We start from the raw sequence: 19,738 nt of genomic DNA on the forward strand, positions 1-19,738 counted from the left end.
CCTATTGAATAAATTACCCCAATTCTTGTCCCAAAAGTTTGTGATAGTAGAACAGACATGAGTAGCTCATGTAGTAATGTCCATTGAAGAATTGGGTTTCAAAAAAGACAAACTTGAGAAAGAGCCAAAAGAGGAGCAAAGTCAAGGGGAAGGTACTCAAAGTCCTTCAGTAGAAGCAGAGTTGCCTATGAGGGTTAATGAGGCGGAAGATAGAGTATGTTTCGCCGGTGTTGGTGACAATATAAAGGAGATGGAGGAAGTAGTGAAAATAAAAAAATCTGCAAAAGAAGTAGTGGCTGAGGTACGAGAAAGTTTGGGTAAAAGTGATATAAAAGAAACTGAATTAGAAGGATCTTGAAAACCCAGAAAATGCCCAGGAAGAATCACTATTAGTTGATAACCAAGTGCTGATGGAACAGGTCAATGAACCTGGTCAAACACAGGAAAAGGATATATAAATAGAACGTATAATTCAACCTGATTCAAATAAGGATGATACTGAGAATGAAAATAATGAGGAAGATAAAGAAGGTACTCATTACTAAGTTTGTGGTAAATAAAGTCATATCTAGGCTTAAAAAGGCATCAAGTGAGCCTGTTCTAAAGCTAGACAATAAAGGAGTTGAGGAAAGAGGCTGCTCAGCAGAACAAAGAACCCACATACCAGGGGAAAAAGAGAAAGGCTGAGGAAGACCTCACAAAGGCAATGCAGGCAAGCACAAGAAGCACTGCCTCAAGAACAAGGTACACTAAGCTTGGTTCAGCAACCATGACTGAGTCATTAAAAGAGACCGAAGATGTTGTGAAGGAAAGAATAAGGAAAGGAAAGGGGGTAAAAACTCCAAGATCCAGATCAACTGCAAGAAAGAAATGAGTTAAAAAGTCTGCCTCAACTAACATGAAACTCAAGATAAGCAAAAGGATGTAAAAACTAAAAGTGATGAGAAGGAATCGTCTGAGTTAGAAGATCAGGACTTCAAGGACATTGAAAATTACTATGACTCCGAGGATTTGAAAGACCTAACTAAGAATACAATGTTGATGATCAAAAGACAGTCAGTACTGAGAGGAAGAGTAGTCACAGGCCATTGGGGACTTGAAAATGATGCACTGCTGGAAAGGATTGAGTACCAAGGGTGGAGTAACTTGTTTCTTTGCAATGATGAAAAAAGGAAGATGTGTAAGAAACATGTACCGAGTTTTATGTCAATGCCACTTTTTATGGAGAGGAACTCATCAGTAATGTAATGGGAGTCAAAATAGTGTTGAATGCTCAAAAGCTAGGAGAAATGCTGCATGTACCCCATGAGGGATGGATATTTTAGTAATTTAACTTTTGGCTTAAGGGCTTCCCACTTTTAATATAGTGTAGATTTAAATCCTCATTTTATAAATTTTTATAGAGATTCAAACACATTTTTAATAGTTTTTATGTTATTTAAAATGTTTTTCCCACTAATATGATGAACACGTGCAAACAAAAGGGTACTGAAAAGGGAGATGCCTAGACTCTATCAGTTGTACTTTGAAGTTGTGTATGATTGTGCCAAGGAAGGAAGGGGAGGGGAAGTTATTTAGATATGACGCTCATGGAGCTTCTTGATACTAAGGTCCAAATTAATTTGCCTAGTCTTATGCTTCAGCATATGCGTAGAATCACACTTCAGGAGAATAGAGGTCATGGACTGGCATATGGGTTCTGGTTAGCTGAAGTCTTCAGTTATATTAAAATTCCCATCGAGGTATTGCAGTAGCAGATGGTGAAGGATGTCATTGGGACTGTGGAACAGGTTGATTAATAAGTTCCAGTCGAAGACGCTGGTGAGGAACTTCAACTCTTAAGGGACCATCTAGCAGTAAAGGAGGCTGAGATTGTTTCATTAAATGATAATAAACACTATGAATTGGGTATGCTACAGGCTAAGTATAAATGTGAGTAAGAAGCTCTGAATACTCAGATCATGAGTTTACAATCAACACTGGATAAGGAGAAAAAGGAAAACACTAAATATATCCAGAAATTGGTCGCCGCTCTTGCTAAAGAACTCTCCTCCACCTCCAAACTATCATCCTAAAATCCCTTAGTTAGCACCAGTCTTCACTCTTAAACTATTTTGAATTTTAGTTTTTGTTAAATTAGGTCTGTATGTTTGTTTAATGACTCTGACGATGTTCTGTTTCATTGATAATGGATACAGTCGTGCTTTCATACATCCCTGTGTTGATAATGTGATAAACATGTTCTAATTTGAGATAGCGACTCTGTCATGCGTATTTGTGATAGCCCCAGTGGTCACTAGTTTAATATTGCTAAATTTAATTTATGCTAAACTAATTTGTAGTGACTTTTTAATGATGCCAAAAGGGGGAAGATGTATAAGAAAGGGGGAAGATAAACTGTGTACTGTGTAATCTAACCTGGTTCAATCTTGTTAGTGCTCAATTTGTTCAATTCTAGGAAATGAGCTGTCGGAACATGTTAAGCAGCGGTGTGAAGAACATAAGGTTTGTCATAATCAAAAACAGGGAATTTACTGGCACTATCACATCTGAGTTTTGATGATTGAAAAAATGTACAAAAGCATGTAAACCAGTTTAGAGACATGTGGGAAAATCAAGAAGCATGGGGTGATTAGAACAGGTCCACATACATGCTCTCATAGATACAGATGCTGGCAGAGTAAAGGAGATGAAGATGACTCTGTCACAGAGCAATTCATTGAAGAATGGAACACGTCTGGAGAAATGTTCTATCTCAGGAGTCATCAAGTGCAGTTGTTGAACGAATCAAAATAGAAGAGATCATGAAGGGAAAAGGTGAAGACGACTTAGGCCTATTTTGTTAAAGAGAGTTGCGGACAAAGCACATGAACTAGGTCTGCAAACATGATCAGATTCACAGAGCTAGACAAGGCTGAAGAAATGATTTTTTCCAGCAGTGAATAAATCTACAGACACAAAGCGAAGAGCATGATGCTATGAAACAGGTCCATCAACATGCTGCATCATCCATCACAAAAGCAGGCTCAAGATGGAGTTGCAGGAATGAATGAGAAGGGGATGATGGAACTGGTTCGTGAACATGTTCCGTACATCAACTAGGATTTGCAGATTTATGGTAAAGACTTGGCGGTCAAGTATGCAGAATTCCTTGCCATAATTGTTAAGATCATTCAGACTTCTACAAAGACAAAGAAGTCGACTCAAAAGGCAAGAATCCTAATTCAATACAAACCCTAATATATCTCATGGGCCTACTCGAAGAGGCTTTTTGTGTTTGACGACCTTCTGTACACCCAATGTTATAAACATCCAAGTCTTACCAAGAAGAAGGTTTGCGCACCCACTAAATGAGAATTCAGAATATCGAGCTATCAAAAAAATTATCAAGAATATTCAGAATCTAGGTGTGCTTCCCTAGTACAAGAAGAAAGAATGAAGGAGATGTTCTACTGAATAATGTTTTCCAGTTCTTAAGTCTAGATTTTTGTATTAGGTTGTTTATCGAGTTTTCCTTTATCCGCTTTCATAGAAACATATCGTTAAGCACAAAACCATTGTAAATTCAACTTCAAGTTGGGGATCAACTTGAAGGTTGCTTACTAGTCTAGGGAGATTAGTGAGATAGGAATTAGAGGTAAGTTCCTAGGTTACAGAGTCAGTAAATTGAATTTGCAGAGGCTCACCGTTGTAGTGGAGTTTGGGGAAAATCCTACAGAGGTGTAGGTCGTGGTTTTAATCGCCCTTATGAGCCGGGTGGTTTTCACGTAAAAATCACAGTGTTCTTTACTTATGTGTTGTTTATATTCTGCAAGACGCTAGCATAGAACAGGTAAAGTAACGTGTTCCTTCCTTAGGCGAAAATTGGATATTGCATAGGATAGGAAGTAGGTAGTGCAACCTAACACAATTGCCTTAGAGCCCGTTTGGCAACTAGCTTTTTTGAGTATTTGGCTGGCCAGCTTATAAGCCATTTTGTGCTTAAAATAAGCCCAAAAAAAATAATTGAGCTCGTTTGTCTTAGCTTAAAAAAAGCAGCTTATAAGTTGTTTTCAGCTTATAAGCTGTTTTTTTAAGTCTATCCAAATAGGCTCTTAAACTATGTCTAGCAAGTCTAAACAATACCCACTCGATATTTCTTACAAAATCTGTTTCAAAATTTCGACCCACTTCTATTAAACTCGGAAAAAACAACGAACAATGTTCACCTCTTCTTCTCCTCTTTTTAGACAGAACTTTATTCATAGTATTCTTCACTGCCTTTGGTAATTCTCTTTGTTTTACTTTTTCACATTTATGCCAAGTGGTTCTTGGTCGAAGCACGACATAGGAGTGGAAACTCTGTTTATATGTCTCATCTGCCAGATGCTTAGTTTCATCTTAATAACACCATTCATTCAAGTGCTCCTATAAAAGGTATTAATTCCTTTGTTCCTGCACAGAGGTAATGAGCAGCAAGAGAAAGGACTAAAGTGTACAATATATCTGAGTTTGTTCAAAGATGAAGAATTATGCAGGTAGTTATCAAAAGAAGATAGAGGAAGGGACGGATCTTTGAAATGGGGGAGCTAGGAAAGAAGAATGAGTATTGAAAAGTTTTTACACATTATATGCAAAGTAGGCTAAAGCAGGTAAAAAACAAAAAAGTGGGTTAAAAATCTGACGCAAGAACAACATGTACTTTCTCATAACAATTCCAAATATTTATGAGTAACTAACCACACTAAAATTATGTTTCTGTTTACCCCAAATTTAGGTAACAATTGAATTTGTAAGTGAGGTATAGGATATGTCGATAAATTTTAATCTACTTTTGGTTGATATGAAACGTATATGAATTCGTATGACATAATTTGTATATATAGATATATGTGTTAATGCCTTGAACAAGTATGTTGATATTATAGATTAAGCTATATATATATATATATATATATATATGTACATATGGCACTATATTGTATTGGATGGATGAATAAACCCAAAGAACACTGCAAATCCGGACCAAAATTAGAGAGAGAGAGAGCTTCAATATAATTTCTATTACAATGTTCTAGATCTAAAACAAGCCAACTCCTAAAAGTAGGAAAATGTCCTCTATTTATAGGTTTGCCTCATGGGCATTGAATACAATACAAAGCCTTTTAGAATAACGAAACACTTAAAGGATAAGGTATGACCGTACGGTCTGACACTCGTACAGTCGTCAGTACAGAATGATTGAACGGTCTTGAAACATGGTAGCAACGCAACTGGTTAACCAGACTAGCGACCACGTGTCACGACCCGACTCTGGGCCGCGACGAGCACCCGGTGTTAACCCACCCGAGCACCCTCTTAGCTTACTCTTATACTTACATCTAGGTGAGCCACATAATTATACATGCATTTCCATTCATTCGTCAACTAGTCCCATCTGGACAACAACCCATTTATATCATCGTAGGCATTTATGCCACATCAATGTACATGGGCCCACGTGGCCGACAAAATGATATACAAAACATAGGCCAACAAGGCCAAACACATCTACCCACACACAAACATATCTACGAGCCTCTAAGAGTATAGCATATCATATTAGCGGGACAGGACCCCGCTATGCCCATAATTATATACACAAAATAATGAGTACCCAAAAGATATGGCTCTGAAGGAAATGGATCTCTCTATGTAATCTCCAAATAGGCATCTCGCTATGCACCTGCGGGCATGATGCAGCGTCCACAAACAAAAGGACGTCAGTACGAAGAATGTACTGAGTATGTAAATCATGATTAACATCAATATAGAAGCATAATAGACAATATATGAAGTGGCACAGGAGGGAAGACAACAATATCATCATCATGGCACTTACCTGCCTTTCATAGGAACTTTCCATTTCTCATGCGTATTTCATAATACTACTCGTACCCTACTTGGGCTCATATTCGCATACATGTCCTTATTCGTATTCGTATACATAGTCTTTTCACATTCATATTCATATTATATACATAGCCATACACTTATATACATACATAGCGTGCCCGACCATAAAGTTCGGTGTTTCATACGTACTTAGCCAACCAAGGCCCAATGTTATTTCTACCTGGCCCTACCAAGGCTTCAGGGTTATCCGTACCATCTGCAGAGGTGTGCGCGCGTTACATAATCGTATACATACTTTATACATAATCATATACATATATCCTACCCGGCGTTATAAGCTCGGGGTATCATTATAGCCCTTCATAGGCACATATAAGTATAATAGCCCGTAGGCACCATTAGCATCATTATTATTATTATCTTCATCACTATCTTCGTCATTATTGCTACATCCATATCTTAGGCTTACTCGTCATATGAGGGGCGTAGTACAATCGTAGTACATGTTAAGGATCGTGAGCTTATGAGCTCGGAGTGTCAATCACTTGAATACAACATACTCATATAGAGGAATTAGAAGTTTGTCCAAGAATCATGCCTTATGAAAGAAGGGTTAGCCTTACATACCTTTTCGTCGGACTATTCTACACTTGCACGTTTCCTTCCAATGCTAGCGTCTATACCTTCATTAATATCATAACAATGGCCATTAGTCATTCACATCATCCACATTATCTAGATTTCTCAATTTGCTTCTAATTCTCCCATATTTATGGTCATGACCTCCAACTTCGTCCATTCGTCTAAAGTGTTGATTTCATGATCTTAGTACCATTTATAATACATTCATATCGTAACACAACAACATTCATAATTCAATTCAAACTATTCCTCAAAATGTCACTATTCACCATTCATGACCTAGTTGACCACATTTCCTACAATCCATGTATTTTAATTCTCCAATACCTTAAACATCATGTAAAAATCATGAATCTTACCTTAGAAGTTGTAGGAACAAGCTTTGGTTGATAATACTCCTCTTTGAGCAAAACCCTAGTTTTTCTCCATTTGGATTTCTTGACTTGGATGATCCTTGATGATTCCCTTATCCTTGATTCACTTGTCTTAATGTTATTGATGGCTTATAATCCTTGAAAACTCATATAATAAATGTAGAGAGAAGTTTTAGAGAGAAGTGGTGTAGTGTTGTAATGAAATAAAACAAGTGTTGGTCCCTTTAATTAATGACTTGTGAAATCTGTGCTGAGATGAACAGTGGTCGTCCATCGTGGTTTACGGCCCGTATTCTACTATACGGCTCGTCCTCCATGGGCGTATTTAACCATTTCCAGAACCAGAAGCTGGGCTGCCTTCATGGTGGTTTACGGGCCGTAAATCACTTTACGGTCCGTCCACCTGGTCGTGTTTTACCATTTCTTAACTGGGCAGAAAGTTGAAACCTTGCATGGCAGTTTACGACTGCCAGTTTATGGACCGTATTGCAATTTACGGTCCGTATTTTGCGATTTACGACCACTGGGCAGTTTCAATTCTGCAACTTCCCATATTTTTTAGACTTCTCATTTTAATCACCCCCGTCCATGCACATGCATTGCTCACCTTGTATCTCATCTTAACTTAGCCAACTTCCTCGTCTCACATCGGATACTTTCGAAATCTCGCCTAAGGTCATCAAACGTCGTTTCTTGCTCATAGACATCGTGCACTCATATTCATCACTAGTTCATCCACTTGCGTACCAACGGAAAATTTTCCGAGGTGTAACATTCTCGCCCCCTTAAGAACATTCATCCTCGAATGTTAAAGTGTTCGGGAATTCTAGAAAAATTTCGCCAGAGTTTCCCCTACATTATGGAACTGCCATCCTGCCACAACAGCCCATAATATCGATGCCACACAGGGCCACTACATAATAACATAAAAATTGTCCACACACGACCCAAAAGCATAAAAGGAAAACGTGCATACCTTATGATCTCGACGTCTCATTTTGTACTTCCTCCAAGGGCTGAAATAGATGTGGGTATTTGGATTGCATACTCTCTTCTGCTTCCCACGTCATTTCCTCTCGATTGTTGTTCCTCCATAAGACCTTAACTGAGGCCACTTCCTTGTTTCTAAGTCTCCGTACTTGCCTATCTAGTATGGCAATGGGTATCTCTTCATAAGTCAATTTCTCTGTTACTTGCACATCATTCACTGGGACGATCCTAGTAGGATCTCCAACACATTTCCGAAGCATCGAAACATGAAATACTGGATGAACTGACTCCAAGTCTGGAGGTAGATTTAACTCATAGGCCACTTTGCCTATCTTGCGTACAATTTCGTATGGCCCAATATACCGGGGACTGAGCTTCCCCTTTTTGCCAAATCTCATCACGCCCTTCATCAGCGACACTTTCAAGAATACCCAATCTTTCACTTCGAACTCTAAGTCTCTTCTACGATTATCCGCATAGGACTTCTGACGACTTTGAGCCGCTAGCAACCGATCTTGTATGAGCTTAACTTTCTCTATTGCTTGCTGGACCAAGTCTGGCCCTATCAACTTAGTTTCTCCAGTTTCAAACCACCCAATTGGGGATCTACACTTTCGCCCTTATAGAGCTTCATACGGTGCCATTTGAATGCTGGAATGGTAACTATTATTGTAAGTAAATTCAATGAGTGGCAAATGATCATCCCAATTTCCTCCAAAATCTTTCATACATGCTCGCAACATATCTTCAAGAGTCTGAATGGTACGTTCGGCCTGCCCATCGGTCTGTGGATGAAACGCCGTGCTAAGGAGCACTTGGGTCCCTAGACCCTCTTGGAACGATCTCCAAAACTTGGCTGTAAACTGGGTCTCTCTATCGGAGATAATAGATACTGGAACGCCATGGAGTTTCACTATCTCTTTAAGATAAAGCTTCGCATAATCTTCTGCCATATAGGTCGTTCTGACCGGTAAGAAATGCGCAGACTTTGTGAGTCTATCCACGATCACCCATATAGAATCATACTTACGTCGAGAACGGGGTAACCCTGTAATGAAATCCATATTAATCACTTCCCACTTCCAAGTTGGGATTTCTATAGCTTGCAATAAGCCACCCGACTTTTGGTGCTCGATCTTCACTTGTTGGCAATTAGGACATTGAGCTACAAATTCCGCTACGTATTTCTTCATCCCATTCCACCAATATATAGACTTAAGATCATGATACATTTTCGTCGCTCCGGGGTGAACGGAGTAACGGGAACAATGAGCTTCCCTCAATATTTGGTGACGTAGACCTACCACATCGGGAACACATAACCTGCCTCGACATCGGAGAACTCCGTCTTCCGAAATATCAAATGATGACTCCTCCTTCTGAGGGAGTGTATCTCTGTACTGCATTAGCATGGGATCCTCATATTGTCGCTCTTTTACTTCCGCTACTAGCGATGAAACGGCTGAATTCTGAATAGTAGCTCCGCTGCTACCTGAGTCCACTACTCGGACTCCTAGGCTCGCTAACTGTTAAAGCTCACGGGCCATCTCTTTCTTTTCTGGTCGTACATCACTTAGACTTCCCATGGATCTACGGCTAAGAGCGTCAGCCACAACGTTAGCCTTTCCGGGGTGATACAAGATATCAACATCGTAATCCTTTAGCAACTCCAACCATTGTCGTTGTCACAAATTCAACTCTTTCTGCTTGAAGATATACTGAAGGCTCTTATGATTTGTATAAACATCCACATGGACACCATATAAATAATGTCGCCATATCTTTAATGCATGGACCACTGCGGCTAATTCTAAATCGTGGGTTGGATAGTTCTGTTCATGTTTCCGTAATTGTCTAGAAGCATACGCAATCACCTTACCATTTTGCATCAATACACAACCTAGCCCGACGCCTGAAGCATCACAATAAATAACATATCCTTCCAATCCCTCTGGAAGTGTCAAGACTGGGGCTGAAGTCAATCGGTCTTTCAACTCTTGGAAACTACGCTCGCAAGCATCTGTCCATTGAAACTTAGCTGACTTCTGAGTCAACTTGGTGAGTGGCTCAGAAATAGAAGAAAAACCCTCAACAAATCTTCTGTAATAGCCTGCTAAGCCCAAAAAGCTACGAACCTCCGTAGGAGTCGTGGGCCTTGGCCAAGTCTTCACGGCCTCGATCTTTTGGCTATCCACTCGAATACCATCAGCTGCAACAATATGGCCCAGAAATGATACCGAGTTCAACCAAAACTCACACTTGGAGAATTTTGCAAACAACTCTCGAGCTCGAAGAACTCCAAGGACAATTAGCAAATGATCCGCATGCTCGTCCTCGGATCTAGAATACACTAAGATGTCGTCGATGAATACAATTACAAATAGATCTAGAAAAGGTCTGAATACACTGTTCATTAGGTCCATAAACACTGCCGGGGCATTAGTTAACCCAAACGACATTACTCGGAACTCGAAATGGCCATATCTTGTTCTGAAAGCTGTCTTAGGGATTTCTTTCTCCCTAACTCTTACTTGGTGATACCCGGACCTCAAATCAATATTTGAAAACCATTTGGCACCTTGCAATTCATCAAATAAATCATCAATCCTCGGGAGGGGATACTTGTTCTTAATCGTGACTTTATTCAATTGCCGATAATCAATGCACATTCTCCAGGAGCCATCCTTCTTCCGGACGAACAATACGGGTGCTCCCCACGGGGATGAACTAGACCTAATGAAGCCTTTATCAAGCAAGTCCCTCAATTGCTCCTTCAACCCTTTCATTTCCGCGGGTGCCATTCTATATGGGGGAATAGATATGGGTTTAGTGTCTGGCAACACATCAATCGCAAAATTGATCTCTCGCTCGGGAGGAAGGCCTGGAAGCTCTTCCGGGAACACGTCCGGAAATTTGTTCACTACCGGAACTGACTGAAGAGTCGACGACTCAGCTTCTACATCTTGAACTCGCACTAGGTGATAAATACACCCTTTCGTGATCATCTTCCTTGCTTTTAGATAGGAAATAAACCTATCTTTTGGTGATGCCGCATTCCCTTTCCATTCTAAGACTGGTTCTCCCGGAAACTGGAAACGAACCATCTTCATTTGGCAATCAACATTGGCATAACAAGAAGCCAACCAATCCATGCCCATAATAACGTCAAAATCTACCATTTCTAGCTCATGCAAATCAATCATGGTACGACGATCACAAATCACAATCACACAATTCCTATATACTCGGCTAGCTATTACCGAGTCACCCACGGGTGTAAACACCTCAAAAGGTTTGATAGACTCCGGCTCAATTATAAATCGACCCGCAATATATGGAGTAACATATGATAATATGGAGCCCGGATCAATCAAAGCATATACATCATGAGAGAATACCGATAATATACCTGTGACCACATCAGGAGAAGACTCAAGATCTTGGCGTCCAGCCAAAGCATAAATATGGTCCTGAGGACCGCTAGTACGGGGAGCTCTGCCTCTACCTCTACCATGGCCGACTGGCGCATGTGAACCTAGCCCCGTAGGGCGTACAGATGCCGCAGATCCGGCTACCGACCCTGATGGCTGGGTCCTACCTCTACCATGCACTGAGGGGCAATCACGCATAATATGGCCCGGTCGACCACATGAATAGCAAACATCTGAACCCAATCGGCATTGACCCCAATGCGACTTCCCACACTGGGAACATCATGGTATAGGTGGCCTTGACTGGCCTGAATCACCTCTAAACTGGAACCCCGGATAACTCTGACTCGGCCCTGAACGAACAGATCTATCAAGGCCCTGGTCTGGAAACCGTGGAGGTGCACTGGTCATAGAATAGCCCGCATATCTAGGGAACTGTTGCCTGTGTCCGCCTCTGGACTCACGTATTGGGCCCGAAGATCTAGCCCTCTTGCTATGTCCTCTATCCTGTTCACATTCACTTCTCCGCTGCTGTAGGCTTTCCTCTAAGTTCTGAGCATGTGCCTGAATGCGTGCAATATCCATACCGTCCTGAAGGGACGCGGTCAAGTATTTGTCCATCAGATGGGGCCCTAGGCCCTTTACAAATCGGTGTACCCGGTCGCCCATATCTGCTACCATGGCCGAAGCATACCTGGCCAAGGAGTTAAAACGGAGGCTATACTCTAGGGCACTCATACTGCCTTGCCTCAAATTTAAGAATTTATCGGCCCTAGCTCGCCAAACTTCTGGGGTCATATAATGACGGAGAAAAGCATCAACAAACTCTTGCCATACCGGGGGAGGTGCATTGGCCCCCCGTGAAGCCATCCACACTGTATACCACTGGATCGAGACGTCTCTCAATCTATATGATGCCAGCTCTACCGACTCGGTGTCTGAAGCATGTATCAACCGGAGCGTCCTTAGCATACCATCAATAAAGTCCTGGGGATCCTCCTCCGGTTTTGACCCAAAGAATTCCGGAGGGTTCAAAGTACTGAAATCACGGGCTCTTGCACTAACAGCCCTATCACCATACCCTGAACTGTGCCTCTGAGCCTGGGCCGCAACCAATTGAGTCAATAAAGTAATGGCCTCTTTTACATCTTGGCCCAAAGCATTTGGTGGAGGAGCTGGAGCTGGGGCTGAGGCTCCCACGTGCTCCTCGGTAATAGGCACTGTCTGGGAGGACTGAGATTGAGCCGCACACTGGGACTCATCTTCCTCTACTACCGGTGGCGGTGCTCTTTCAGCCCGCTATTCTGCCACCGTCTTGCCCTTTTGGGCTGCTGTAGCCTTTTTCTTTTTAGGCATCTCTGAAATACACAACACACGATTTAGGAACAAGAATTTCTTACATCATAGCTCTATCGCACGATTCTTATGAAGAAAGAAGGTCATATATTCTTAAATGTCCACAGCTTCTTGTTTATAAGTGTGGCGCGCAACACACCCATAACCAAGACTCTACTAGACACGGCTCGTAGACACATCCTAGGACTGAACTGCTCTGATACCACTTTTGTCACGACCCGACTCGGGGCCGCGACGAGCACCCGGTGTTAACCCACCCGAGCACCCTCTTAGCTTACTCTTATACTTACATCTAGGTGAGCCACATAATTATACATGCATTTCCATTCATTCGTCAACTAGTCCCATCTGGACAACAACCCATTTATATCATTGTAGGCATTTATGCCACATCAATGCACATGGGCCCACGTGGCCGACAAAATGATATACAAAACATAGGCCAACAAGGCCAAACACATCTATCCACACACACACATATCTACGAGCCTCTAAGAGTATAACATATCACATTAGCGGGACAGGACCCTGCTATACCCATAATTATATACACAAAAGAATGAGTACCCAAAAGATATGGCTCCGAAGGAAATGGAGCTCTCTATGTAATCTCCAAATAGGCAGCTATGGATCAAGTCTGTCTCCCTGTGCACCGGCGGGCATGACGCAGCGTCCACAAACAAAAGGACGTCAGTACGAAGAATGTGCTGAGTATGTAAAGCGTGATTAACATCAATATAGAAGCATCATAGACAATATATGAAGTGGCACAGGAGGGAAGACAATAATATCATCATCATGGCACTTACCTGCCTTTCATAGGAACTTTCCATTTCTCATGCGTATTTCATAATAGTACTCGTACCCAACTTGGGCTCATATTCGCATACATGTCCTTATTCGTATTCGTATACATATTCTTTTCACATTCATATTCATATTATATACATAGCCATACACTTATATACATACATAGCGTGCCCGACCATAAGGTTCGGTGTTTCATACGTACTTAGCCAACCAAGGCTCAATGTTATTTCTACCTGGCCCTACTAAGGCTTCAGGGTTATCCGTACCATCTGCAGAGGTGTGCGCGCGTTACATAATCGTATACATACTTTATACATAATCATATACATATATCCTACCCGGCGTTATAAGTTCGGGGTATCATTATAACCCTTCATAGGCACATATAAGTATAATAGCCCGTAGGCACCTTTAGCATCATTATTATTATTATCGCCATCACTATCTTCGTCATTATTGCTACATCCATATCTTAGGCTTACTCGTCATATGAGGGGCGTAGTACAATCGTAGTACATGTTAAGGATCGTGAGCTTATGAGCTCGGAGTGTCAATCACTTGAATACAACATACTCATATAGAGGAATTAGAAGTTTGGCCAAGAATCATGCCTTATGAAAGAAGGGTTAGCCTTACATACCTTTTCGTCGGACTATTCTACACTTGCACGTTTCCTTCCAATGCTAGCGTCTATACCTTCATTAATATCATAACAATGGCCATTAGTCATTCACATCATCCACATTATCTAGATTTCTCAATTTGCTTCTAATTCTCCCATATTTATGGTCATGCCTCCAACTTCGTCCATTCGTCTAAAGTGTCGAGTTAATGATCTTAGTACCATTTATAATACATTCATATCGCAACACAACAACATTCATAATTCAATTCAAACTATTCCTCAAAATGTCACTATTCACCATTCATGACCTAGTTGATCACATTTCCTACAATCCATGTATTTTAATTCTCCAATACCTTAAACATCATGTAAAAATCATGAATCTTACCTTAGAAGTTGTAGGAACAAGCTTTGGTTGATAATACTCCTCTTTGAGCAAAACCCTAGTTTTTCTCCATTTGGATTTCTTGACTTGGATGATCCTTGATGATTCCCTTATCCTTGATTCACTTGTCTTAATGTTATTGATGGCTTATAATCCTTGAAAACTCATATAATAAATGTAGAGAGAAGTTTTAGAGAGAAGTGGTGTAGTGTTGTAATGGAATAAAACAAGTGTTGGTCCCTTTATTTAATGACTTGTGAAATCTGTGCTGAGATGAACAGTGGTTATCCATCGTGGTTTACGGCCCGTATTCCACTATACGGCTCGTCCTCCATGGGCGTATTTAATCATTTCCAGAACCAGAAGCTGGGCTGCCTTCATGGTGGTTTACGACCATGGTTTACGGGCCGTAAATCACTTTACGGTCCGTCCACCTAGTCGTGTTTTACCATTTCTTGACTGGGCAGAAAGTTGAAACCTTGCATGGCAGTTTACTACTGCCAGTTTACGGACCGTATTGCAATTTACGGTCCGTATTATGCGATTTACGACCACTGGGCAGTTGCAATTCTGCAACTTCCCATATTTGTTAGACTTCTCATTTTAATCACCCCCGTCCATGCACATGCATTGCTCACCTTGTATCTCATCTTAACTTAGCCAACTTCCTCGTCTCACATCGGATACTTTCGAAATCTCACCTAAGGTCATCAAACGTCGTTTCTTGCTCATAGACATCGTGCACTCACATTCATCACTAGTTCCTCCACTTGCGTACCACCGGAAAATTTTCTGAGGTGTAACACCACGTTCAGCTCGGACATGGAGAAACCGGACTAACGACCATGTTGAGTTTGGCTTGGAAAAACCGGACTAACGGATACACTTCTTTCATCTTTGGCCAGCCGCATTCGGTGTAATCCCTCCGGTCTGAAGAAAAGACTGAACATACTCGTGCTTATTTGGTCCTCCCTCGGCCCACGATCTCACCAGTCTTGCATTGTCCCAGTTTTTACTGTATACAGATAGTCCCCACACTTTCCGGACCGTAGTTTTACCGGAGTAATGGGAAGTGGATAGGTCACAAAACCGGTGGTTTCATAGGCTCGGTCAATCTTTTAATTTTGGCGGGAACAATTATGTCTCGTCCTTCTGACATCGGCCACGTGTCTCGTCCCGAATGGCCGACCTCGGGAACCGCCGTAACGTACGTAGCTTCATATCACGTCCCATTTATTGTTGGACATGTGTCGCTGCCCGATTGGTTATGCTCTGTAACTGCTACAATTCCATGCCTATATAAGGCCCTTAGCCATTTCACTTCTCCATTTTCACTTTTTCATTTCCTCATTTCCTTGCTTATCTAATCGTTTCAGTTCCTCATTTCTTTGCTCATTTGATCGTTTCATTTTTTCATTTCTTGCTCGTTTGATCGTAAGAGGCCAACTTTGCCAACTTCTCCATTTGCTATTTTTTGATCGAAAGTGCACCTTTCTACCCCTTTCCTTTGTCATTTTGCATCCAACTACTTCTTCATTCTTCTTACATTTCCTCCATTGTTTCCACCAAAAATTCTCAAATCTTCTCTTTCACACCTTCCAAATGTCTGCTAACACCGAAACTACTTCCCAGGACGTTCCCTCGGTTTCTTTTCAGTGAGCCGAGCCAACCTCAAATCCCAAGGGAAAAACTTTCGTTGAACCGACTGCTTTAGACATAGTGTCAACAAGACCCAACTATAAAAAAAAATTGACATCGAGAAGCCATCCCCGGTCACGGATTGGGGTTTCGATGAAAGGCGATACCCTTGGTCTATTACGGAGGATATCCTTGACCAGGTTCGGGCCGAGTGCGGATGGGATAACCGCCCGGTACAAGTGTTCGCCCTCGGGCCCGACAAGTCTAGCACCGATCATAGAGAAGGTTTCTTGTATGTTTACACTTATCCATTTACACTCAAGCTCGACCCTCCAATTGACCCGGTTATTTTGGAGATGTGCCAGACGTACAATGTGACCTTGGCCCAAATTGGGTCGCTTATCTGGAGGACTATGGCCTGCCTCCGGTTACTAGCCAATAACGTCAAAAGGGAATTCACAATGGCGCACTTCATGCGGTTATATTCCCCGAGACTCTTCCGAGGGGGCGTGATAAAGCTGGCCAAGCGAGGTCAGAACCCGATCTTCTCCAAACTCGACGAGGACAGAGATCGAGGGTGGTTGGAACGTTATGTCCGGATAAGAACCGCGGACATTATTCCGGTCGAGTACATGCCCTTTCCGAAAAGGTGGAACAACAGGCGTAAGTTTCTCAGTTCTCCCTTCTATAATTATTCTTCCTTCATGCTTTGTCAACACTTGCTCCCTTGCATACATGTAGTTTCTCCCCTTTTTTATGTTTATCTGCCGAGGCATGGATACCTCCGGCCGTCCGGAACATGACTAAATGGGTTGGGGCAATCATCGATCAACATACTCATGAACAACGGACATGGGAGGACCTGTCGCGTGGCCGATGGGTTGCACAAAATCATGGTAATCTTCTCCTTGATTTGGTATATATTGAATCCTCTCCTTTTTCCTTTTCTTTTTATAACCCCATCGGTATTCAGGTTTTTCCAAGGGCTCAGTGGGGCCAAGATCGGAACCAGCGGCCGAGCTTGCTGTACCGATTCCTAAATTTGATACGGAAGGGTCATCTCGGCTCATTGCTGCTACCGGTAAGAGAAGGAGAAAGCCCTCGGACAAAGGGTAGAAACCAAAGAAAAGGGCAAGGAGCGTTGTTCGGACTCTGAGGAATGAATCAGAGGCCGACTTTCTTATTCAAAGGGTCAGTGAGGGTCCCTCCGTCGCCTCTGTTCCGGAGGAGGAAGCCACCATTCTGCCCTTCCCTACCACTAAAGAAGGATCTTCCATTCCGGCTCAGCACCCAGGTGGGGAAGAAGTTCTTTTTCCAACTCCTCTAAGGTCAATTGAATTCATTGACATTTCAGGTGATGCTTCATCCAAGGAAATTCCCCTGCAAAGTCCTAGAAGTTTCGGGCCATCTTCGAATATTGAGGGCGAACAAAAAGCAGAGTCGGCCCCTGATACCGAGGCTCCAATGGATACCAGCCCACTGCCCGGTGGTGACCCTGCTGCAGCATCTGAGGCACCTGCTTCTACCGAGACCGCTGGGACTACTCCAACTTCTCCTACTCCTGTGCCGAGGTCTGATAACCTCGATGACATATTCTCGGATACCCCTCCAGCAACTGGGGAAGCTGCTAGTTTCGGACATCTCCCTATCCCTTGGGCCACGAGGGCAGCTAGCTGGACTACCGAAACGAGTGCAAGGGATAGTCTAGTAGGTATCTTTCCGGCCCCTAGCGTGGAACCGAGAAGGACAAGGTCGGCCATGGTCACCATCCTCGAGGATTGCAGTTTTTTGTCCCATCCTATGGGAGTAGAAACCAAAGAAAAGGGCAAGGAGCGTTGTTCGGACTCTGAGGAATGAATCAGAGCCCGACTTTCGTATTCGAAGGGTCAGTGAGGGTCCCTCCGTCGCCTCTGTTCCGGAAGAGGAAGCCACCATTCTGCCCTACCCTACCACTAAAGAAGGATCTTCCATTCCGGCTCAGCACCCAGGTGGGGAAGAAATTCTTTTTCCAACTCCTCTAAGGTCAATTGAATTCATTGACATTTCAGGTGATGCTTCATCCAAGGAAATTCCCCTGCAAAGTCCTAGAAGATCCGGGCCATCTTCGAATATTGAGGGCGAACAAAGAGCAGAGTCGGCCCCTGATACCGAGGCTCCAATGGATACCAGCCCACTGCCCGATGGTGACCCTGCTGCAGCATCCGAGGCACCTGCTTCTACCGAGACCGCTGGGACTACTCCAACTTCTCCTACTCCTGTGCCGAGGTCTGATAACCTCGATGACAAATTCTCGGATACCCCTCCAGCAACTGGGGAAGCTGCCAGTTTCGGACATCTCCCTATCCCTCGGGCCACGAGGGCAGCTAGCTGGACTACTGAAACGAGTGCAAGGGATAGTCTAGTAGGTATCTTTCCGGCCCCTAGCGTGGAACCGAGAAGGACAAGGTCGGCTATGGTCACCATCCTCGAGGATTGCAGTTTTTTGTCCCGTCCTATGGGAGTAGCAAGCTATATGAGGCCTTTCATTTCGGACTCGAATAAGAGAAATATGGCCGGAGTCCCCTGGCAGTGCCTCATTAATGAGGGCATGCACGCAAGCAATCGGGTAAGCTTATCATCCAATCTTTCCATAATTCAATGTGATCCTCAGCTCTAGCTTTATCCAAGTTTAACTTTACTTGTTCCTTCTGCAGAGTGTTGTGCTCGTCAATGAGGTCTTTATCCGTGCTCAGCACAAGGTTGACTACTTAAAGGGCCAGCTGGATACTCAGGGTTGTGAAGCGGAGAAGTTCCAGCACCTTCTGCGAGAAAAAGAAGATCAATTGAGCCGGGCCGCTGCCCTTTCCAACCTTCAACCTGAGTTCGAAGCGGCGAAGGCCGAAAATCTTCATTTGAAGGTTGAGTTGGCCGGAATGGTTGAAAAGAACCGGCTCCTAGAAGTGGATAAGGCCGGACTTAGCCAAGACAATCCCCGTTTTACTTCGAGGCTCGGGGTACTCGAGGCCACTATCTCTGAACTTCGAAGTGAACTTGATTCGGTCAAGGTCGATGCTGTGAAGATAGCAGAGAGGCATCGGCTGCTTGAATCCGAAAATGCTAGAGACAAGGAGAAGTTGAGGGTGGTCGAACAGAAGGCCGAGAATCGAGTCCGGATTAGTGACGAGCTCAAGAGCAAGTCGAGGAGGCAGCCGAGGCCAATGACGTGCTTCAAACCTAGCTTGAGTCGGCTAAAAAAATTCAGTCAGTTCTTCTCGAAAAATGATCCAAACTAGCATTTAAATTGGAAAAAGTTGAGGCCTATTTAGAAGAGTCTCTTAAGGACATGGAGCCTGTCGAGGCTCATACCACGATTTTGGTCGAGTATGAATGGTGGAAGTCCCGGAGGGCTACCCTCGAATAGGCCTAAAAAGGATTAGAGGACCTCGAGGCTCGGATAAACGAAGCCAAAGCAATGGAGGAGGAGGCTAAAAAAGCTATTAATGTTGAGTCTGAGGATTCTGAGCGAACGGTTGCTGAGAACTCCGGCTCCAACCGAACAGGGTAGATCGGGCCTACAATAGCCTTTATTTTGTTTTTGCCTTTTGACTTGTGGAAAGTTCAAATGTAAAAAACC

The 19,738-nt window shown here is 42.9% G+C and overlaps 1 protein-coding gene across 1 annotated transcript; it reads left to right on the plus strand.

Moving 5' to 3' along the window:
- Nucleotides 1-1,580: 1,580 nt before the first annotated feature.
- Nucleotides 1,581-19,397, plus strand: LOC132611901 (uncharacterized). The gene is made up of 8 exons (XM_060326261.1): nucleotides 1,581-1,702; nucleotides 1,791-1,821; nucleotides 2,437-2,505; nucleotides 2,760-2,817; nucleotides 17,099-17,206; nucleotides 17,480-17,836; nucleotides 18,174-18,526; nucleotides 18,819-19,397. The coding sequence occupies exons 1-8, from the start codon at nucleotides 1,581-1,583 to the stop codon at nucleotides 19,395-19,397; spliced, it is 1,677 nt and encodes a 558-aa protein (XP_060182244.1).
- The last annotated feature ends 341 nt before the right edge of the window (nucleotides 19,398-19,738 follow it).

This window comes from Lycium barbarum, chromosome 1 (assembly GCF_019175385.1).
Source record: "Lycium barbarum isolate Lr01 chromosome 1, ASM1917538v2, whole genome shotgun sequence".
Classification (NCBI taxonomy): Eukaryota; Viridiplantae; Streptophyta; class Magnoliopsida; order Solanales; family Solanaceae; genus Lycium; species Lycium barbarum.